The sequence below is a fragment of the Equus asinus genome, chromosome 1, assembly GCF_041296235.1.
Source record: "Equus asinus isolate D_3611 breed Donkey chromosome 1, EquAss-T2T_v2, whole genome shotgun sequence".
In the NCBI taxonomy this organism is placed as follows: Eukaryota; Metazoa; Chordata; class Mammalia; order Perissodactyla; family Equidae; genus Equus; species Equus asinus.
In genome coordinates this window covers 165,681,269-165,704,887 of record NC_091790.1, presented here as the reverse complement: position 1 = coordinate 165,704,887, position 23,619 = coordinate 165,681,269, and the positions used below count along the sequence as shown (strand labels likewise).

At 41.7% G+C, this 23,619-nt stretch overlaps 1 protein-coding gene and 1 long non-coding RNA gene across 6 annotated transcripts in view; one reads left to right on the top strand and one right to left on the bottom strand.

The window, feature by feature from the left end:
• Positions 1 to 23,619, top strand: part of AOAH (acyloxyacyl hydrolase) — a 180,343-nt gene that overhangs the window by 130,596 nt on the left and 26,128 nt on the right. For all 5 annotated transcript variants that reach the window (XM_070511887.1, XM_014840719.3, XM_070511882.1 and 2 more), the window contains 2 exons: positions 14,660 to 14,696; positions 15,462 to 15,536. In XM_070511887.1, the coding sequence (XP_070367988.1) occupies positions 14,660 to 14,696; positions 15,462 to 15,536 (112 nt within the window). The remainder of the gene's footprint in view (positions 1 to 14,659; positions 14,697 to 15,461; positions 15,537 to 23,619) is intronic.
• LOC123282929 (uncharacterized) lies at positions 5,916 to 23,522 on the bottom strand. Its single transcript, XR_011503918.1, has 5 exons — positions 23,368 to 23,522; positions 14,918 to 14,950; positions 11,596 to 11,728; positions 8,740 to 8,963; positions 5,916 to 6,160 (listed from the first exon to the last, which is right to left on the bottom strand). It is a non-coding gene; the product is annotated as an uncharacterized lncRNA (long non-coding RNA).

Sequence of the window (23,619 nt, the reverse complement as noted above, 5' to 3'; positions counted from 1 at the left end):
GACACGCTTTTTTTTTTTTTAACCTAAATGATTCCCAGGAGCTACATTTAAACTCTGAAGAGAGGAACAGCACAGACAGTAATCTTTTGCCAACCTAATCCCTCCGTGGTGGACAAAAACCAAGACTGGCAAGATGACGCTTCATTTAAAATAAAGGGTAGAAGAAAAATGTTAAAGTGGTATCCAATATGTATTTTTAAGTAAATAAAAATTCGTAAGGCATCTACTTCCAAAATAAACAAGATTCATCTGCTTTAAAAAGCAAACAGGTCACAGCCGCTGACTCCCGGCGGCCGCAGCGCACAGCCCCGGAAGAGGGCGCTCTGACGCGCCCACGGGCTGCGCGGAGGACCTCGTTACAGTTTCCAAACAGAACTTCACTAGCTTGGAACAGAATAACCTTTTCCCTGGCAGCCTTCCTCATTCTATTTTTGCAAGTTTAGCAAAACCTTGGCGTGAACACCTGTTTTGGATTGCTTTGTTTTCAGAAAGTCGAAAGTTCTTCAGGGCATGGGTTTTTTTTTTTTTGGGGGGGGGGGCCAGTCTTCCATCCTTACAGTGAGAGGTCACCCCTCTCTGTGCACCCATATGCTCCCCGACTTACTGGGAGAATGGAGAACTGGAAGTGTATAGATATGAAAAACGGAGGATTTGAACACGTTTACAGCCGCACCCACTCAAGCTCACCCCAATCCCCTAGCTGCCGCCCAATTTTAATCTTGAACGTCTGAACTTCTCCACTCACCCTCCATCCCTCACACCCCAAAAACTTCATCTTCCTGGTTCCCTTCTCTGGGCTTTGGTTAAACCATCTGGAGAATAGGAGAGAATCTGACAGGGGCAAAATTCAGACCAGCCTATGAAATTCATATTCAGACCGTCTGCATGATGGAGTGCTGGGAAGGCTAAGAGGGAGGATGGGGAGGAGAAAAGAAAGTTCGGGCAGCCAGGGGCTGAAGGAAGTTTCTAAGGTGGATTGAGGAGGGAGGCCCTGGAGCAGGATCAAAGTGAGGGGAGAGGATGGAAAAGGAGAGGGGATTTCTACACGATGTGGGGGACTGTGTATCCATAAGAGCTGTGAGTAAGCTCAGTGCTCCCTCCTGATGACTGTTGATCTGTTTTTTCTACACATCACTCCTCTGAGATGAACCACACGAGATTACCAGCAAAGAAAACCACCTTATTCATATGTCAAAATACAGTACAGCTCACTCTTGTTGCTCTCCAGTGAAAACTCAGGAGACACATGAGCCCTCCATTCATGAGACTGATCCTTCATGCCCTCATTAATTCTGCAGATACTGTTGAGCGCCAGTGGCCATGATAGGCACAAAGGATAAAAAGACTGAATGGTCATGAGTGCTTAGACCGTGTTCAAGTCATGAACTCTCACTGGCTGATTCTATAACCTCAGTGAGCCCCTTCCCCATTCTGAGCCTCAGTTTCCCCATGTGTAAAAAAAAGAGTATACCAGATAATCTCAACTTCCATCCAAGCTCTGTGATTCTGAAACTCTAAATCAGAGAGTGTTAGACTAGCAATCCTCAGACTCACACCATGTTTAAGTCTTTTGTTTTTTAATTTAATTTGTTGCTGATACAGTCACGCACCACATAATGACGTTTCAGTCAATGCTGGGCCACATATATGACAGTGATCCCATGAGATTATAATGGAGCTGAAGAATTCGTATTGCCCAGTTTCACCATAGCCATTGTAAGGTCATAGGGCAAGGCATTACTCATGTGTTCATGTCAATGCTGGTGTTAACAAACAAGAGAAAAGGAAACTGCAGGAGAAGAAAAAGAAGAACCCCCAAGGAAATTCTCAGTGAAGCATTTAGCAGAAGTTTTTGCAACCTCAACAAGCTCTTAAAAAGTTTGAAAACAGGACTAGCCCAGGTGAGCTACTGATTAAGTTCAGCATGCTCCACTTCAGCGGCCAGGGTTCAGTTCCCCAGTATGGACTTACACCACTCATCTGTTAGTGGCCATGCTGTCATGGCAGCTCACATAAAAAGGAAAAACAGAGGAAGATTGGCAATGGATGTTAGCACAAGGTGAATCTTCATCAGCAAAAAAAAAAAAAGTTTCATAACATGGACTCCCCCACTGAAAAAGTTTTCACTAATAGAGAGGAATGTTCATGGTGAATTATCTGCTTACAAGCAAACTTATGATGAAAAAAACAAACCAAGCAAACCACCATGGACATATTTCTCGAAAAGAGTGACACCTTCTCAAGAAGAGCCTCAGGCAGGTCCTTCAAGAGGTATTGCAGAAGAAGACATTGTTCTCGTAGGAGATGACAGCTGCATGCATGGTATGGCTCCTGAAGACCTACTAAGGAAATAAGATGTGGAGGTGGAAGACAGTGATATTGATGATCCTGACCTGTGCAGGCCTGGGCTGATGTGTGTATTTCTGCCTTAGTTTTTAACAAAAAAGTTTAAAAAGTAAAAAAAATTTAAAATTTTCAAAATAGAAAAAGGCTTATAGAATAGGGCTATAAAGAAGAAAAATATTTTTGTACAGCTGTACAATGTGTTTGTGTTTTAAGCTAAATGTTATTATGAGTCAAAAAGTTAAGAAAGTTCATGTTTATAAAGTAAAAAAGTTACAGTAAATTAAGGTTAATTTATTACTGAAGAAGGAAAAACGTTTTTCATAAATTTCGTGTCACCTAAGTGCACAGTGTTTATGAGTCTACAGTAGTGACAGTGACGTCCTACATCTTCACGTTCACTCGCCACTCACTCACTGACTCACCCACACCTTCCGGTCCTCCAAGCTCTATTCATGGCAACTGCCCAGACAGATGTACCATTTTTTATTTTTTATACCATATTTTTACTGTACCTTTTCTGTTTCGATACACAAATACTTACCATGGTGTTACAATTGCCTACAGTATTCAACACGGTAACATGCTGCCAGGGTTGTAGCCGGGGAGCAATAGGATTTCCCCAGAGCCTAGGTGTGTCATATCATTCTGTCATTGTCACACAATGACAAAATCGTCTAAGGACGAATTTCTTGGAATGTATCCTCATCATTAAGTGATGCATGATTGTATTTTAAAATCAAGAGGGGCTAGCCCCATGACTGAGTGTTTGAGTTCACGCACTCCGCTTTGGTGGCCTGGGGTTTTGCCGGTTCGGATCCTGAGCACAGACATGGCACCGCTCATCAAGCCACGTTGAAGGGGTGTCCCACATGCCACAACTAGAAGGACCCACAACTAGAATATACAACTATGTACTGGGGGACTTTGGGGAGAAGAAGAAGAAAAAAAAACAATTGCCGAGATTGGCCATAGATGTTAGCTCAGGGCCAATCTTTAAAAAAGAAAAAGAGAGCAAGTGAAAAAATTAATTTAAAAAGACAAAAAATTAAATAAAATAAAAATCAAGAGATTTTACATGAAATTCTAACTTCTTGTTTATCTTAGAAAATCATCAGTTCTGGCAACACAGCCCCACTCCTGCCTGGCAACAATTTATTAGAGCTGAGTAGTGGCCTCCCTTTCACCTGTTCAGGGGGATTATGTGTCAGGTGTTTGGCCATGATTCCCTCTCTGCTCCTTTCACACATGGATTTAGCGACCTGGCCCCTCTGGGCATTTGAGTTTTTGACCCCTCTCCCAAGTCTAAGCGGCCAGAAACTATTCAAGTGAAAGTATAACTATGACTTCGGTGCACAAGTCAGAAGGTGCGGAAGAGAGGAACAGCTCTGAGAACCGACCAGGCCATGGGCATCCAGCAGAAGGTGAGAAGCTGCGTCTGGAAGATGTTCTAACGAGAGTAGACATGAGGGAGAAGTCCATCCTGCTGTTAGACTTAAACCTGACAAAAAGGATTTTGATTCTTCAACAAGCCAAAGAACTGTCGAAGGAGCTTACCCTGGGCACGGAAACGGCACTGTTCAGGCCTTACTCCAAGTAGGAAAGAACAGGTTGATGTCCTTTCAGGCCACAGGCAGCTAATCATATGTTTTCCCCAAGAATACTGCCGAGCACCGTTGGTCAGGGCACAACTCTCCAGGGCTGTCCATTAGCAGGATGGGTGAGCTTAGCTGTTTGAGGTGCGCTGTTATTACTTCTGTAGATTTTAGCTAATTTTAAGTACTGCTTACTTAGTTCAGTTCAAGTACTGCTTTAACAATTACCTTAAACCAAGTAGCTTATAAACAACAGGAATTTACTTCTCACAGGTCTGGAGGCTGGAAGTCTGAGGTCAGGGTCCAGCGTGGGCAGGTTCTGGTGAGAGCCCTCTTCACAGCTGCAAACTGCTGACTTCTCATTGTATCCCCTCATGGCATGGCGGAAAGAGATGGAACCTCTGGCCTGCTCTTATAAGGGCACTCCATCCTCATGACCTAAGTACCTCTCAAAGGCCCCACCTCCAAATCCCCTCACAATGAGGATTAGATTTCAACATATGAATTTTGGAGGAACACAAACATTCAGTCTATAAGAAGGACCTTCTCTAAGACAGACACTATGCTAAGTACTTTCCATACTCCATCTTTATTTAATCCACAAAGCCACCCTGTTTTACAGATCAGGAAACTGAGGCTCAGAAAGGTTAAGCAACTTGTCCAAGGTCCATTAGCTTGTCAGTGGTAGAGCTTAAACCCATGTCTGTCTCATACCAGACATACCAGAGCGTGTCTGTCCAAGCTCCCAACCGTGCCATACTGTCCCTCTTTGAGATTCTAGCCTCTAAAGACACCATCTTGCTGCCTAAGACAACCAGCACCTGCCCCGGAGGCAGCTGGGTGTCAGAGGGAGGTTCCTTGACCCAGCCTCTGTGCCAGCCCTCTTCATCAAAAGTGGTCCTCCCGGAAAGGGATAGAGGCAAGAAAAAAGTAAAAGCAGGGTGAAGAGACAAACTATGAATGAGTATGAATCCAGGCTTCACTGAATTCAGTTATATGTTGCAAGGGCTTATTATTCTCATATCACCACCACCCTCCCACCGTGAGCTCTATTCTGGAACAAAATAGGTTTTATATCTTCACCTAGCTAACTGAGCATCTGCTATTGTATTCTTGCCAAAAATGCATAACCTGATTTAATCATGAAGAAACATAAGAAAAACCCGAATCGAAGGGCATTCTATAATATAGAATTATAGGGTCAGTACCCTTCAAAAGCGTCAAGGTCATGAAAGACATAGAAAGACTGAGGAACCCATCCAGATTAAAGGAGACTAAGGAGACGTGAATATGATATGTAATCCCGAATCGGACCCTGGCCCAGAAAGGGGTTATTAGTGGGGAAATTAGTGAAATTTGAATAAGATCCATAGATGAGACAATAGTATTGTACCAATGTTGGTTTCCTGATTTTGATCATCGTACTATGATTATGAAAGATGTTCACATTTAGGAAATCTGAGTGAAAGCTATGTGTAAATCCTTTGTTCTGTTTTCACAATTTTTATAAATTATTTCAACTTTTTGGAAATCATCTCAAAATTAAAATTTTAAGGCAATTTCTTTAAAGTGAAAAAGTATTGGGGAGAAGCAAAAAAGTCACCTTGGCCAAGCAGAAGTAGGCCTTCAGCAAGCATGTGGCGAACCGACTACTGGGTTGAGTATTTGGTCTCAACTCAAAATGTTGAGAAGAGATGACAGAAATTATTTATAACAAAACAACCAGGACAATTCTATTTGAGAGCCGTGATCCAGGGTGGTCACAGCAACGAAGATAGATCTTAGTGCCAAGTTTTGAGATGCTTGACCTAAAAGGCAAATGCTTACAGATACACTCAATGCCTGCAGGCCTCAAAACTTGCTATTTTTCTTAAGGAACAAATGTATCTTCAGGATACAATGTTTAATTACAACAGAAGCTTTTGAAAGAAACATTTCAATTTGACACATCTCAGATAGAGGGACACATTTCCCTCCTCTTGTTAGGGGACATCATTCCCATTTTTAATACTTTCAAGGCTTTCAATTTCAAAGAATCATTAAACAATGGAGACAATCTGATCCAGGTGGGAGTATTTCTCAGGATTAATCTATGCAACCTTTCCTGGTTTCTCCTTGTTCCATGCAAATCATCCAAGTCGGAGCAGGGCACCTTACAATGATTTTAACGTGAAGAGTGTGTGCTTTCGACTCTTCATCCCGTTCCTCTGGAATCTGCACACCTGCAGAGGGCAAATTGAGAGAAAATATCTTACCCTTTTTTGTAATTGTCAATGGCAAGGGCTCCTGAAGTCCTAGATGGTCTCCTTTCAATGGATCCCTTTGGTTTAGGGCTTGAGATAAAGGAGATCCTGGGGAAAGCTCCCTACTACTTCTGTTGATAGCTCAAATGAACTTGCCAGGTTTCTATCAGCTCCACAACCTCCTGGACTGTGCCTTTTACCCCTGGTCTCCTCTTTTATGTCCCTTTCTCTCATTTTCCACTTGATTTTGCCCCCACCACTCCCTCTGTTTCCTCTCCAATATTGCAATAGGTGCTAGAAATAGAAAGATGAACAAGACAAAGTCCCTGCCTTCAAGAAGATCATAACTAAGTGGAAGAGAGAGACAAATAAGGAAACAATTATGGTTCTTGTAAATGATACTTAGTATAGAGATAGGTTGAGGCCTCTGGAGCTGAGAGACATTTAGCTCTGCCTGGAGAAGGAGGGCGAAACTCCAGAGAGAAGGTACATTTGAGCAGAGAGCTCTGCAGAAAAGAACAGGAGTCCAGAAAGGGTAGGGAGATAGTGACTCAGCGCATAGAGGCTCCAAGGGCGAAGTATCTTTGGGGAAGAGAGAGAGGGAGGTTCAGCGTGGCTGAAGGATACTTGTGAAGCCGTGTCAAGTTTTGAGACCAGGAGGATTAGAGTCATGCTGGGAAGGCTATCACATTCTCTTAAAAATATATGTTTGGGAGAATCATTTATCTAGTTTGTCACAGAAATTCAGAAGCACACTTGTGAACTTGAAAGCATTTTCAGCAGTAGAAACACAATCAGAAACTGTCACAACAAACAATTATTAAGTGCCTACTATTTTGAGCTCAAGGTCACTATATTAGTCTGAACGTTTCTGCTTATTGCAAGCAAACATTTTTAGAGGAAAAAAGGAATTTAAATTTCTCATGGTGGATTTTTTAACTGGATAATACAAATCATGCTTTTAGAAATGCTTCCTAAATTATGAAAATACAGGCAAAATCTGCATTATTTAAAATATAATTAAAGTTAAGTAACATTATTAGATTTATTTCAGGTCAATGTATGACACCATATTTTCTGTGAACTTTTTATACTCTCTACAATGCATTCAGGTTTCTGGTTCTGGGTATAATGGAGTAAGCACTCTCCACTCGGTCTGTCCCACTGAATGCAGCTATAAAACCTGCACAGAATGAATGGAACAGCTTTGGAGGACTCTGGAAAGTGAACAGTAGCAGGCTGATTGAAGAAGAAAACTAGAATTATGAGTACATACCACCAAGCAGTAGTGAGGTTAGCATTTTGTTGTCCTTTGATGTCTCCCGATCTGGACTCAAGGTCACCAAAAGCCCAGAAGTGAACATCGGCACAGAGAGAACGGGTCCAAAGAAACAACCTAGTTCTCACTCTAAATGGGAAAAGGGTCCCCTGGCAGTGACAGAGCAGCACTGGGGACTTGCAGGTGCCTAAAATTCTGGGGAGGGGTGGAGGGAGAAGAACTGCCTGTCCACTTAGAAGAGCCGCAGTCCCAGGAGTGTGGGGCAAACCCCCTATTGCTTATTTTTTCACTCTGTCTTCCTGTCGTTAGGTCCTACCATGAGTGAATTTGTGGGAAGTACATAGGGGAAGGGGGGGGGGGGAATTGGGGCCTTAGGACAAAAGAGGGGAGCCCAGGGAAGCAGAAAGTACCAGGGAGATCATGGAGAGGGAGGAGCTTGGAAAAGCAACCCCATGAAGTTCTCTGAACTGCTGGGCTCAGTCCTGAGCTGCACATGCATGGACCTGATCCTTAATAGCATACCAAAGACTGTGAGAACTGAACCCAGGTGTAGACCACTGCCCAGGTGCCAGAATGGCCACACAGTGGCACAGACATAAGACAAATCAAAACAGCACTGCAAAGGCTTCAAAAATGAAACTGACAATGAAATCACAACCTCAAAGAAGGCTGGTTAGAACTTGCCACCTGAACCTAACCAGGTTGATTGTCTACTATAAGACAGAAATACAAGACTCGGAGTCTTATAATAGCCAAAAGGCCTAGGATAAAATCCAGAATTACTCAGCCTACAAGGAACCAGAAAAATCTCAATTCACATGAGAAAAGAAACTAACAGATGTCAATGGCAAAATGATACAGATGTTGGAACCATCTGACAAAAACTTTAAAGCCGTGGTTATAAAATGCTCCAAAATGTAAGCAAACACTCTTGAAATGAATGGAAAGATGGAAATTCTTGGCAAAGGACTAGAACATATAAAAAGGAACCAAATGAAAATTTTATAGTTGAAAAATACAATAACTGAAATAAAAGGCTCACTGGGTGGGCTCAGTAGTATGGTGGACTTGAAGACAGAGCAATAGAGCTTATATAAACAGAGAGAAGAAAAGACTGAAGAAATAATGAATGGAGCCACAGAACAGGTGAGATAATGCCTGTATTAGGGTTCTCTAGAGAAACATAAACAATAGAAGTTTGTATATAAATATATATAATAAAAAGAGAAAGAGATGATGATATCGATTGATGGAGAGAGATTGTAAGGAATTGGCTCACATGATTATGAAGGCTGGCAGGTCCAAAATCTGCAGAGTGAGCCAGCAGGCTCAAGACCCAGGAGAGCTAATGCTACAGTTCCAGTCTGAAGGCAGTCTGCTGTAGAACCAGGAAGAGCCAATATTGCACGTGAAGTCCAAAGGGAGTCTCCTGGAGAATTCGCACTTGCTTGGAGGAGGCCAGTCTTTGGGGGTTTTTTGGTTTTGTTTTATTCAGGCCTTCAACTGATTGGAGGAAACCCACCCACATTTACTCATTTAAATGTTAATATCATCCAAAACAGCCTCACAGAATCATCCAGAATAATGTTTGACCAAATATCTGGGCATCCTGTAGCCAGCCAAGTTGACACATAAGACTAAACATCACAGTACCAGAAAGTCCAGCATTTGTGTTATCAAAGTCCCAGGTGACAAAGAGAAAGAGGACAGTGCAGAAAATTTATTTTAAGAAATAATGGCTGAAAACTTCCCAAATTTGGAAAACAATGAACCCCAAACAGGATCAACCCAAAGAAATCCATACCCCAACACAAAATAATCAAACTGAGTCAAAGAGGAAATCTCAAAGGAATTTAGAAATGTTTTTAGGGGCCAGCCCCATGCCATAGTGGTTAAGTTTGGCATACTCTGCTTTGGTGGCCTAGGTTCACGGATTCAGATCCCAGGTGTAGACCTATATTATTCGTCAGCCATGCTGAGGCTGCAACCCACATATAAGGTGGAGGAAGATTAGCACAGATGTTAGCTCAGGGCTAATCTTCCCCAAGCGAAAAAAAAAAGAGGAAGATTGGCAACAGATGTGAACTCAGGGTTAATCTTCCTCAGCAAATGAAAATACAACATATCAAGTTTGTGGACTATGGGTAAAGCTCAATGAGAAATTTATAGCATTAAATGCGTATATTAAAAAAGAAATTATCAAATCAATAATCTAAGCTCCTACCTCAAAAAAACTAGAAAAAGAACAAAATAAATCCAAGCAAGAAGAAGGAAGGAAATAATAAAAAGAATAGAGATCAATAAAATAAAAACAGAAAAACAATAGAGAAAAGCAGTGAAACCAAACTCTGGATCTTTTAAAAGATCAATGAAATTAATAAGCTTCAATACAGGGTCAAGGGCAAACATGGCCCACAGCTTTGTGTATTTGGCACAAATAACATTTTTAAAAATCCTTGATTTAGTTGCCAACATCTAAAAATTTGGAGATTTTATAAACTTCCAGATTTCCAACTTCTGTTTTGAGATCAGAAGACCTGACAACCCTGGCCCCCCATTCTGAATAGCACAAATCCATGAGAGCTGTGTAGTGGCTGCTCTTTCTAGATTGAGTTGATCCGTAATTGGCCCAGCCAGCTTCCCTCATGTACTGCACCTGCCAGGCCCTGCAGGTGTCTGAGCTTGTGAATCCTGATCCAGATAATTCCTTAAAGCCATTTCATGGTTTACTTGAGTGGATTTGTGGTTTATAAACTAAAATGCACCTCATACTCCTTTCACAAGTTCTTATATAAGAACTAAATATAATTCACGTATTCTCATATAAGAAGTAAAATCTTCTATTTCACTCATTACTAATGTCTATTATTAAATTGGGACCTGAGACAGATTACCAGCTGAGATGCTGCTTACTAGTTATAAGACCTTGAAAAAGTCTCTTTCCCTCTCTGGGCCTCATCTGTAAAGTGGGCTACCTGATCTCACACTCTCGAAAGTCGCACCCAGAGCTGATGCTGCAGGACTTTACACATGACCCATAAGGAAGATCAAGAGGCGGAGTTATGAAGCTAGTGATGCTGAAGCTTGAGGACCTCTCACTTGCCTGGTGACCATATGTATTTGTAATGTTTACCAACTTAAGATATCTAACCACAATTGATTAAGACCCTTGTCTCTCTCCACTCTGGCTTCCCTTTACATCAGGTCTTATTGTTGTGTTTTGTGTTCTTTTCCTTAAAGAGGATCCTCCAAATTATATAAGCTTCAGAACTCAAAACCTGATCTGCCCCTGTCCTATTGAGATATTACAGCAAAGATGGCATTAAAGTAGGGACTTGTTTCCAAGTCTATAAAAAGCGTCAGGTATTTTATTGGGAATTAATTAATTAACAAGTTCTTATCTTAGGACTTCAAGAAAGGAAACACCTACTTTTCTTTCTGTTCTCAGCTTAACACCACTTCTTCAGGGCTTCTCTGAATCCCTAACGCTTCATGTTCTTTTCTTGTTTAATAACTATAAGCTTCATAAGAACAGGGACCATATCTTTTCTATTTACTGATGTGTCCCCAGCATCTATTACAATGCCTGGCACATAGTAAGTACTCGATAAATGTTACTGAATCAATGAATTAATTTATGAAGACCTATTAGATTTAAATATACCCCATCTCTTTCCATGAAGAATTTGAGACTGAGCACCTACCCTGGGCCAGGGATGAAAAGTTACAAGCTCTTGTAGAAGACCATTAAAAGTGTCTTACCAGTTGATTTGAATGCTCAGGACGTAAAGCAGTTTCTGCTGTGATCAACACTGATCCAGCAGTGGAAATGTAAGCTAAAATTTATTTATGGAAGGACAACCAATGCCGAGATTGCATGAGACTCTTTTTTATCTTCTTGCAATATACTCTACGTTATTTAAAAGGGGCTAGATGAGCCAGAATTCAGCTTTGATGGCCATTAAGGACCCTCCTTTTTCCTTAATTGGGAACAGGTAGATTTTTCCATTGGACCACCTTGACAAATAATTAAAATGCTCTATTTCATGGTCAAACCTTTCCATTTCTCTAAACTATGCTATAGAGAGCAGAGCATGGCCCTCTTAAGGGCAGTGCCAGTTCTTCAAATGCTCACCTTGTTTTGCCACATATCACAGACGAGGGGCTATCTTTCTTTCCTGCTCACATCTTCCAGTTCCAACTGCCTCAATAAGTATTTTCTGTAATGGTAGCGGCAGCAGCAGCAAAATGAGCAACTGAGAAGAAATCTATATACAGGAGGAGAAAGACAATAGAGATTGGGAGGCAGAGAGAAAACGTTGATGGGGCTGCCAAAACAATAGCAAGAACAACAGGAAAAGGGAATTAAGAAGAGAAAGTGATATGAGGATTATGTAAACTAATTACATAGTCTCATAAAACTGAGATTTTCCAAAAGGAAATGGAACTTTTGGAAGGTGCAACAACTTTGGAACTAAAAAATTCTGTGCTCATATTATAGATATCCCCAGAAAAAAATTTAACATTTGGGTGAAGAAGAGCAGGGACTTCCTCTCGCCTTGGGTGGATATTTGTGACTGCTAGTTTTAAATCCACGACAGCAGCTTGCCATTGGCCTGCCATCCTTGTCCTGAGCAGGAAAGGGATGTGGGTGGTGTGAGCACAGAGGAGGAGCTCCCTATGTGACATGCCATGACAGGTTTTCATTTTCATTTTCCTCAAGTTCTGTAGGTGCCCTGCACCTCGAATTCCCAGCTCCACTCTGGAAAAAGAGGAAAATTATTGGACTGACATGGTCCTGTAATTTTTTTCCCCACTCATGGCTTAAGCTTTCGTTAGCTTTCATTTCTCATTAAGAGAAAAATCAAAGAGTGAAAATTAAACACCTCCTGATTTGTTATTTACTGAAAATGGGAAGTTGAGAGTCATGGAGCTGGAACTGAATGAAGGGCCCAGCCCATGAGATGAGTGAGCCACCACTGGAGGATACCACGTCAGCGTGCAATGGTGGCCCTCCTTCTCTTCCCTCTTGAGAACAATAGGGAGCAATCTAACACCCAGAAATACTTAGAGTCTCTACATTTAGGACTCAATGTTGTAAACTCTGGCACCTTCTCTGAGCAGAAATAATAGGCTCAAATCACATTGAGTTTTCCTCTTTTCAAGTGTTGGGATTGGATTTGCATTAACCCTTTCTCCAGTACTCAGTTATGTGTTTACCCCCATAGACACTACTCCTCAGGTACAGAGGCCATGTCCAACTCATCTGTTAATTCCCTACAAAATGTCAGGCACATGGCAGGTGCTCAACAAATGAACAGAGAGGGTGAATGAATGCATGCACACTGAGATGAACTGACTTAATTTGTGTGTGTGAATATTTATTAATGCCCTGCCTCACTGCAAAAAGGGAACAAAGACAGTATGGCAGTTCCTCAAAAAAATTAAACATAGTATTATCATTTGATCAGTAATTTCATTTAGGTGTATGTAAACCGAAAACAATTGAAAGTGGAACCTAAATAGATACTTGCACACCAGGGTTCATAGGAGCATTATTCACAATAGACGAAAAGTGGAAACAAGCCAAATGCCCATCAACAGATGAATGGATAAACAACATGTGGCATATACGTATAATGGAATATTATTCAGCCTTTAAAATGAAGGAAATTCTGACACATGCTACAAATGGATGAACTTTGAAAACATTATGCTAAGTGAAATAAGCCAGACACAAAAACTCAAATATTATGATTCCACCTATAAGAGGTACCTAGAATATTTAAATTCATAGAAACAGAAAGTAGAATGGTGTTATCAGAAGCTGAGGGAGGGGCTAGTGGGGAGCTGTTCTTTAATGGGTACCGGGCTTCAGTTTGGGATGATGGAAAAGTTCTGGAGATGGGTAGTGGTGATGATTGCACAATAATGTGAATGGACTTAATGCCACTGAATTGTACACTCAAAAAGGGTTACAATGTTAAAGTTTATGTGTTGTGTATCTTATCATAATAACAAAAGAAAGTAAAGCAATATTCATTTAACGTACTAACATTTCTGAATCAGCGAAGCTGCCCATACAGCTTGCATCTAGTTGTGTGTGACAAAGAGGCAGTCACTGCATGGTTACATGTCTTCAAGAGAACGTGGGCCAGCATGCCCTTCACAGCTGTGCACTGCCCTTTTTCCCATGTGGATCTGTAAGAACAGACACTGGCTCCATCATAAAATGCATCCGCCCCCCCCAAGCTCCAAGGCTGGAAGTGATAGGAGAATCTTCCTTGTCCCTTGAGTTCGCAGCACTTGTATCACTCTCTTATTGCTGCAGACCAGCCTCCAAGGGACAAAAAAGCAGTCAACCTTCTTTGGTTCACTCTTTCCAGACTCCCAGCAATGTCACACGGAGCCAGAGTTCAGCACTGCAGACAGAAGGGACTGGGTTTGAATTGCAGTTCTCCCAATTATTAGTTGTGAGGCTTGGATCAAGTCACTTAAGTGAGCCTCAGTTTCCTCATCTATAAAATGGGAACAATACTGTACCTACCTCACATAGTTGTGCTGTGTCTTAAATGAACTAGTAATACAAGTGCTTAACAGAGTGTTTACAATAAAATGAGTATTCAATAAATACAATTTTCATATAAGAGATACATTACAGGTGGTAACAGGGGTGAGGGAGGATGGTCGTGCATGTCATAAAAAGACTTGAAATATACCAGCTCTGCCATCTGAAACTTGCACGAGCCAGCCAGCAGGAGGAGCCTTAGGAGTGAGCAGCAATACCAGCAGGCCGTTAAATGGGCCCTCTAGGGAGACGTGCAGTTCTCAAAGAATCCTCTTTACTGTTCCTCTCATCCCTCAACTCATTCCTTAATCTTTTGGGTAGTTTCTCTCTTGGGTGATAGACATAGACCTTTCTCTCACATTTACTAGAAAGTTTACTCATTCGTGCTTAGGAAATACCTTGAGACCTGTGAATCCAAAGAATTTAGGGTTATGTTAATATAATGCCAAGTAAACAGGAAACCCATCAAGGAGAGTTCCACGATAGTTACTCCCATCAGCATGTTGGTGTGGACGGCCTCTGACTGTGCAATAATGCTGCTTCTTTCATGATTCAGTCAATCAGACTCTCATACTGATAGTGTTGAATTGAACTCACTAACTTTAATTATTTTCTTAATTTAATTATTCAGGTGCATCTTCCCAAAACCTGGAGAAATTTATAGAAAGGTATGTGGAAGAAGGATATGAGAAGTTGTTTTCAAATTGGGTTTCTCATTTTGAATAGTCTATGCAAACTCTTTGTTGTTACCCCTTAATCACTTGTACTGGGCATCAATGGCTTGTTAGTCACTCTCCAAACACTGGGATATTATCGTCTCTTGGGCCAGTGAGCATAGGAAGTGATTAATTTGCATAAGTCCTTAAATAAGAATCATAAAAATACATACCAAGTGGGTAAAACCTAGATCTGGCCAAAATACCTGAAAAAGACAAAAAGGATTATTTCATATTCCTGCTTTATGAACAAGAAAACAATTTTGTGCTCATTTGGGGCTTAAAATTCAGAAGCAAGGCTCTGAATGCCCAGAATGGAAATCTTCAGAAACCTTTCATTTTTCAAAGTTGACTACAGGCCCATAGTTGTCAGGATGTCCTACGAATCTGAACATAAGTAACCCAGGTAACTCACCAGTGTTTATTAATGACAATGCTATGAAAGATGCTACGAAGATAGTAGCATGTCCCCCTACTGAAGACTTAATCTACTCTTCAATTCTATGCATTTATGTGGTCTTTCCCTAATGGGGAACTAGGTTAAAGATTATAGAGAAGAAAGAGGGAAATGGGAATGCTGATGCTGGAATGAAAGAAAAACAGCAAAACCAAGAGATTGGTCATACAAAAATTCTTTCACAGGCTCAGCCTGTGATATTGGTTAAAACTCTGAACTTCCAAGTGTTTGACATTGAGATTCCATCTATGGCTTCCCAGTTTATCTAGGAACCAACTGTTGGACCATCCAGCCATCGTCATATATGCCATGATTGGAAATGATGTCTGCAACGGGTGAGTTATTGAGATAGAAGATTTTGGCAATTCTGTGGCTCTAGGTTTCCCCCTTGTCCACTCCACTTCGCTCCATTCTATTAGCCTACTGTTGAGTTGAATTTCTCTATCTTCACAATCCTAGACACATGTGAAATCCACAGAAACAGCCTGTGAAGCTGAGAGACCCTTTTAAAAATATCCAATCCCTGAATTCTTACTCTGATTCACAACAAATTGGTGTGTCATCATCTGTTCTGAGTTGTGTCACAAGAAATATGCTATTACCAGCCAAGAACCCAAGATTGAGAATCATGACTTTTTAAATACAATAAGGCAGAATCATGGCTACCCCATAAGAACGGCTTCCTCACTCATATTCTGATAGACTTACTCATGTGGTAGAGAGAGCATAGACTTAGAGCATTTGCAAAGAACCTACACATAATTCATGGCCAATCCTATTTATGCCCAGGGCCCATAGTAAGAAAGTAGTTTTGCTATACTGCTAATTTGTTGTTAGTGCCGTTGAGTCGATTTCAACTCCTCGTGATCCTGTTTACAGCAGAGCAGAACCTTGTCCGATCTTTTTGGACCATCCTCTCACCTTCTGGGGCTCTATCAGACAATGTTCTCCTGCTATTCTCATAGGGTTTTCATAGCCAATTTTTTCAGAAGTGGGTAGCCAGACTAATCTGTCTTAGTCTGGAAACTTTGCTGAAACCTGTCCACCACGGGTGACCCTGCTAGTATTTGAAATACCAATGGCATAGCTTTCAGCATCACAGCAACATGCAGCTGCCACAGTATGATGGTGATGTGGTTCACTGACCAGGGCAGTGACAGCGCTGAATCTTAACCACTAGACCACCAGGACTGGCTAAACTGCTAATATCAGTAGTGATTTCAAAATGTGGAATGCCTTAGTTCTGCCACAACATTTTGGAAGGTTTCTCTAAATCTGTGTGTACCCCTAAGAATATGCTGCACATGTGAATGCCATCTGTCCTGTGATCATGGCCAAAAAGAAAAAAAAGGTGAGATCGGATCTAGAACAACTCCCCAGTAGCCATCCACCCACCAACTAGAAAACAGAAAAGTAAAGCCAAGAGAGGTCACATGACTCGCCCAATTAATTGATTAATGGCACAGTTGAACCCAAGCCCAAGTGGTACTAGAAATAGGCTGTCCTGCTCTCTGGCCACCCTTTGCCTTCCCATATTTCACTCACCAAGCCCTCCAAGCCTGTACTAAAAACACAGTTCAGTATTATCAAAGTGTTTTTTCCCTCACAGACACCCCTGTGAGAGTCCTAGAACTCTTATGGTGAAGGAGGTGTAGACCTAATCAGTGAAGTGAGTTCAGGGCAGAAGGGACCACGCCATGACTCAGAGATGCTGATGTCCCAGGCCCTGCCTTAGCACCCCCTAGGCTGATATACTGCTCTCCCCAGGTCCCCAGGTCTGTCAGGGCTACATGCTGGCAGCTCAAGTCCCAGCCTCTGTGGTGAGCCCCTGGAACTCTCCAGTAAGTAGCAAACACTCCAAAACTTTCCATGAGCCAAGAGCCACACACTCTCTATATCATCTCCTCCCCACAGCAGCCCTAAGAGGCAAGTAGGATTGTCCCCATTTTACAGGTGAGGAGACTGGGGTTTGGCCAGGATAAGGAATTTGTTTATACTGCTATTGAGCAGCAAAGCTGAAAGCCAAGCCGGATTCTCTGAGTAAATTCTGTGCTCTTTCTACAGTCCATGCTTCTTTTATTTGCTTTCTCTTACTCATTCACTTTTGAAAAGTATGTATTGACTGCCTGTGATGTACTAAATGCTGTGCCAGGCTCTGGGATACAATGACAAAGAGGCCATAGTACCTGACCTCAAGGAGTTTATAGAAGGAGAAGCATTGAGCTTTGGGCCCCAGCCCTATCACAAAACAAAACAAACCTATGGTCAGATCAGCCAGTGCCCTTCCAGCCTCTGGATCATGTTCCCCTGGAAAGGCAGACAGCAAACTGGTTATACTGAGTAAAGACACCTGCAGAAAGAGGCTTTGACTGCAAGAGCCAGAATCCCTGAAACTGCACTTTCCCAGAAGAACCTGATTATCCAGAGGCCCCTGCAGCCCAGTCCTGCTTTTCCTTTTCCAAAGAGCCAAAGGGCAGGCAGACATCAGCCAGAGACCTGTGCCAGCCTCACCCTGCACCGGGGATCTGGGCAGAGAAGCAGGAAGCATTTGGGTGAAAGAATGGAGTTGGCAGTGTGGGATGTCCCTGCAGTGCCCTCTCTGCGATGTCCTGTGGAGAGGTTAGAAAAATAAAGACAGATGGCAATTCTACCTCCCCATCTGCCAGGACGTCAAGGTGGAGTAGATAACCCAAAATGAGCAAAGTGATTTCATAAAAAGCTCAAGCCAGCAGTGAGTTGCATAATAAGTCCATCCTGGAACAAGTTTTGGGGTATTTGCTTGACTTTTTTCTTTTCTTTTCTTACGATGATGCTAGCTCCGCTTAAATAATGCTGCCATGTGCTTTTTTTTTTGTTCTCTAAACTCATGCAGTTACTCAATAAATACTTGCTAACTATATGAAGGTCATGATTGGAAGATAGATTTTAATGTCCAGAATTCAAGAAGAAAGGTAATATAGACAAATCTAGCCTTCTTATTGTAGCTTGACTCAATTTGACCTAAGCCGACGCTGCTTCCTTGGGCCTTTCCTATCATGTCCTCGAAAGCTATGGAATGTGAGTGATACAGTAGGAGAGAATTTCCTGGAATCAGGGCAAATGTGAGTAGGCTACCACAGCAGAAACTTGGGTAGCAGGAGTGGAAATGGGAGTGTTCTTAGGAGCCTCAAATCATAAAGGGCAATGACAATATTTCCCCAACATCCCAACATGACAGCCCTGAAAAGCACATTGTAATTGCTGGAAATGTGATAGAATTATAAAAGCATCTAGCACTAGCCACATAAATTGCCATGGTTCCATTTTTTTATAGTGGATCTAGAAATTATAAATTTTGCATTTTTCACCTAATGGAGAGAGCCAGGACCACCCCATGGATGTTGTCTGTGTCCCCGGCCCCCAAGGAATTTTTTCTGCAATGCCAGTGCTTTGGATGTCACCCAGGCAGCTGATCATTACTGCATTGAGAGGACGCCAGCCAAGCTGCTGACGGGTCACAGGTCCCATGGAGCCTGGCCTGAGGGAAAACAATCCATTCTATAAAATCAAACAGTAGAAAAACCAGCAGGGAAGGGAATGGACAGAACTCCTGCTGCTCAGAGGAATTCTCTCTCTCCCAGCTCCTCAGTTGAGGCATGGGTGGCCAAGTGAAGGATAAGGAGTTTCCCAAGCAGCCAGCATGTTCCAGGCCACATCCACTTTTAGGGGACCCAGGATGTCTATGCATGGGGCAATGTGGGCCCAGTGAGTCCCCACCCTATTCCCAGTCTGTGTCAAGATGCCTCTTCAAGGGGATTGGGTGGGAGGCCTGAAGTAAAGGGCTAACTCTATTGCCTGGATGTTCCAAGAACTCAAATGCCAGCTGTGAGGGAGATCTGAGCACTCAGTCACGACAAGTCCCCAGCCTTTAGTTCTGGTTCTGGAAAACATTTCCCACGGAGGCTGTTTACATTCTTCCTTGAGAGGGCATACATCTCTCTGGCATCAACTCGATGAAATCTGGCTGGAATACCTGCCACGGTAAGAAAATGATCACGGCCAGCCCTGCACCCAAGTCATGAGGCTTATTTTGCATGATCAGACACAATTCATTAGGACAAGGACAGGCTTTGAGCCACCCAAGGGGCGAGGCTCTTCATCTGTTCTGGACTCGGCCCTGTGTTCCTGACGTGTGTGAGAGCACAGCGGTGGGCACCAAATTCTCTCTCATTATTTTCCCTTGAGTAAGCATCATGTCTTCCAGGCTGGTTCTCAGATTTGTCCTCTGTAAGCTTGGTATCCCCAGCCCCTCATCTCTCCATCTGAGCGACGGGCGTGAGCTCCTCCATATGTGAGAAGGGATGTAGGACACTAGAGTGGGCAGGCACACCTGGGATGAAAGGCAAAGTCAACCTGACCTCTGGACTGAAAAGGGTTAGACACTTTCAACTCAGCCCATTCAGCCTTTGAGTAACATCAGAGAAGGCAAGGCCTAGGAGATGTTTCCCAAACCACTGGGACTCTTTGGTCTCCAAAATACTAGTACTGAGTCCCCTCAAAAACCATCAGAAGAGAAAGAATACACAGAGCAAAATCGCTTTGAGAATTTTCCAAGGTCAGAGTCCAAAGACATCTTCTACGGCATCCAGAAGGGGTGACCTACCACCTGTCACTTAGAGCCTTTTTCCCTTGCCTGAACTAAGAATTGGTTAATTTCACTATGCACATTAAAGGATTTAACTGACTACAATGTGTAAATTATGTGTAAATTATGTCGCTGTCCACAATAGAGCAAAGCTGACTGGAGAACATTCCATTAGCCACATCAAGTCTTCCATTTTGATTTCACTTTGCAGTTAGGCATTTTCTTTATGCTTTGCTTAATTTGCAGGGTGCACTTTCATAAGTATGAATTAGCTCCAATTCTTTGATATCCTCAGGGTGGTGTCTCTAACCAAAAAATAATCATTAAATAGGGAGTTTGGGAGTCTTCGCTCCATCTTAACTCATCTTGCCTTTAAGTGGTTGGAGAGCCTTAGCTCAGCGTAATTGCTTTGTGCCAAAATGCTAATGTATCAGTAGGAGGTAAAAAAACAAGATGCCAAGCAAAAGTTAACAGGCAGTGTGTGCCAGCTTTACCCATGACAGATGACGACAGGATATAGACACCCAACCTACTTTGGCTTCACCCCTGCTGTCGTACTCCAAACACACAGTAAATATAAAACCTGGTTACTCTGGGTGGGTTCTCCTGATCTGAATAAACCCATAAGGCAGCCTGAATCGCCTTTACAATCTAGGGTCCTTCTAGTGCTTCTGTGCATATGCAAGTCAAGCCAAAGCCCCTACCCAGACTTTTGCCCCTAATAAGTAAGGTATTCTTAAATCTTTGTGAGTGCTTTTTATACAAGTTAGGGAGATTTTGATTCATGATAAAAGTAGCATATTTCTTCCCAAGGTCACAAAAAACGTGAGTCTAGTATTCTGTTCTGTGTGCTGGGGTTTTGTAAAATAGGACATCTTTTTACTTTCTTTGTTTTTTCTTTCTTTCTTTTTTCTTTTTTAGGAATGTCCAAGCAACTCATTACACAATGTAGAAGCATATACACCAACCACAACTAACAGCCTACTGGCTGCCTGCCATCCAGCTTGCCCCACCGTTTCCTCTGTGTGGGTACACATTGCTTGTCACACTTTGGGCCATGTGATCCATACACCCTTAGCCACCCTGTCACCTACTGGGTAGCAGCTATTTGGGAAGTGATTTTATTTGACTAAGTGAAATAGATGGAGGGGAAATGACATAAAATTACAATGTTTTCTGCCTGTCTCATTAAAACTTCAATGGAGTCCAGTTTCTTTCCCCTTCACTTTAGAAAGAATAAAAGTGATACAAGAATCTGTTCTATTTTTATTGTTTCTCTGATTACAAAATAACATCTGTTGTGAAGAGTTCAAATAATACAGGGCTTAGGAAGTGAAAGTCCCCTGATAATCGCTCCCTACCACTCCCACCACCTGCTTCAAGCTAACCAGTTCAGACAGTTTGATGGATTTGCATCCAGATTTCTTCTACGCAAATTCTAATTTACAGACTTATTAATATTCATTAAAATGAAATACCATTATGCTTACTGCTCTGCAATTTGTTCCTGCCAGTCAACAGTACTTTTTAGCAGTCTTTTCCATGCTAATATATACAGATTATTTCATTCTTTTTTAATTGTTTTTATTTTATTGAGGTGAAAGTCACATAACATAAAATTAACGATTTTAAAGTGAACAGTTCAGTGGCATTTAGCACATTCAGAATGCCGTGCAACCATCACCTCTATCTAGTTACTTCATTCTTTTTGATGGCTGTGTAGCATTCTACTATGTGGATGGACTACAGTTTATGTAGCCAGCCTTTTTAGCTTTTTCCAATTTTACACTATTCCAAGCAATGTGGCAATACTTGTATGTATATTTTTGCACATTTGTCGAAATGTTACAATAGGACAACTTCCTGAAAGTGCAATTTCAAGGTCAAAAGTTAAGCCAACTTCCAATTTTGATACATTTTTTAAAATTCTCTCCAACATGACAGTGCCAATGTCCATTTAGGAGCTCTCTTAATAGCGAGAATAGCAGCTACCCCAGGGGGGCTCCCTTCTGTCCCCTCTTCCCGTGTCACGCATGCCTTGGGCCCGGCCTGTGAGCGATGGACTTACTTTTCTGTTTTGGAATCCGTATTAAGTTCCCTAGGGCTACTGTAACGAAGTACCACAAACTGGGTGACTTCAAACTACAGAAATTTATTCTCTCACAGTTCTGGAGGCTAGAAGTCCAAAATCAAGATTTCAGCAGGCCATGCTCCCTCTGAAGGGTCTAGGGGAAAATCTTTCCTTGTCTTTTCGTTCTTCTGATGGCTCCCAGCAAGCCTCAGAATTCCCTGGCTTGTAGCTGCATAACTCCAATCTCTGCTTCCAGCTTCATATGGCCTTCTTCCCTGTGAGTGTGTCTGTGCCTTTCCTCTTCTTATAATGACAGGAGTTATCAAATTTAGGCCCACCTTAATCCAATATGACCTCATCTTAACTTAGCTGATTACATCTGCAAAGACCCTATTTCCAAATAAGGTCACATTCTGAGGACACTATTCAACCCACTACAGGATCATTAGGCAAATATGGAGTTTTAAGGACTCAAAATAGAAAACAACTTATAGCATTATTCTGCTTAGGTTAACAACAGGCAGTTTAAAGCCTAAAGAGTAGAGGAAAATCTTAGAGAATTCTATATTCTACTCCCAGGTTAATGCAAGTTAGTATATTAATTCAAACTTGATGTGTTCCTGAAAATGTGTACAAAAGTTAACTGTGCAGAAAATGAGCAATAATAGACTTATACATTAAATTCAAAAAATATTCTGGCATCCCCATTTACACCTTGACTTTTAAACATAACAAGAAGGAAGGGAGGGAAGGAGGAAGGGAGGGTGGAAGAAAGGAAGGAAGGAAGGAAGAAAAAGAAAGATTGATTTAAATGAAACTTTCAATAATGTATTTTTAGTATTTTGTGCATTTCTCACTTTTGTTCTTTTTCAAACTAAATGAAAATAAGTCAACCAGCTTAAATGCAATCAATGTCTGATTGAAGCTAAAGATTTGCTACTTTCAGTTCACTTATGATTTCTATCTTTGTCTTAAATTCTTTGATTTTAGCCCTACACTCTTGTAACTACTTTCACCACTTTCTTTTCCTGTTCACTAATTTTTATGAAACAAGAAGAGAAAAATACAATTTAAAATTTCAAATATCCTCTATAGAGCACAAGCACTACTGTAGAGAAAGGCAGTGATGCAAATTGCAATTGCCTATGGGCAGATATCATTGCAGGGGTCTAACCTGGAATAGCAGGCTATCAAGAAATTCATGAAAGTTCAAATTCAGAGTAGAAAGGAAGGATGTAGTGTGGATACATAGTGTCACTTCATTTCTCATTGAAATTCTGTTTTCCTAACTGTGGTATATCCGAAAAGTTTTAAAAAGAAAGTTGCAGACCTCAAAATGTCAAATAGTAAACAATACCAGATTTCTTTGATTCCATTAACTGCGTTTATCAGTTAGGATAGATGAGGTTATGCTGCAGGAACAAACATCTCCTAAAATCTTAGTAGCATAAAGCAACAAACATTTACTCACACTACACTGTTGATCAGAGATCACCATGGGGCTCTGTTCCAGGACTCAGACTGGTGAAGCAGCTGCTATCTAGAACATTACCCAGACCCATGGCAAAGAAAAACAGTATTGTAGAAGCTCTCATACCACTAAACACGACACATCTCACTTCTGCTTACAACTCGTAGGCCAGACCAGTCATATGGCCCACCCAACCACAAGGGAATCAGGAAGCCAGAAGTATTTTGCAAATAGCAGCAATAACCACTACAT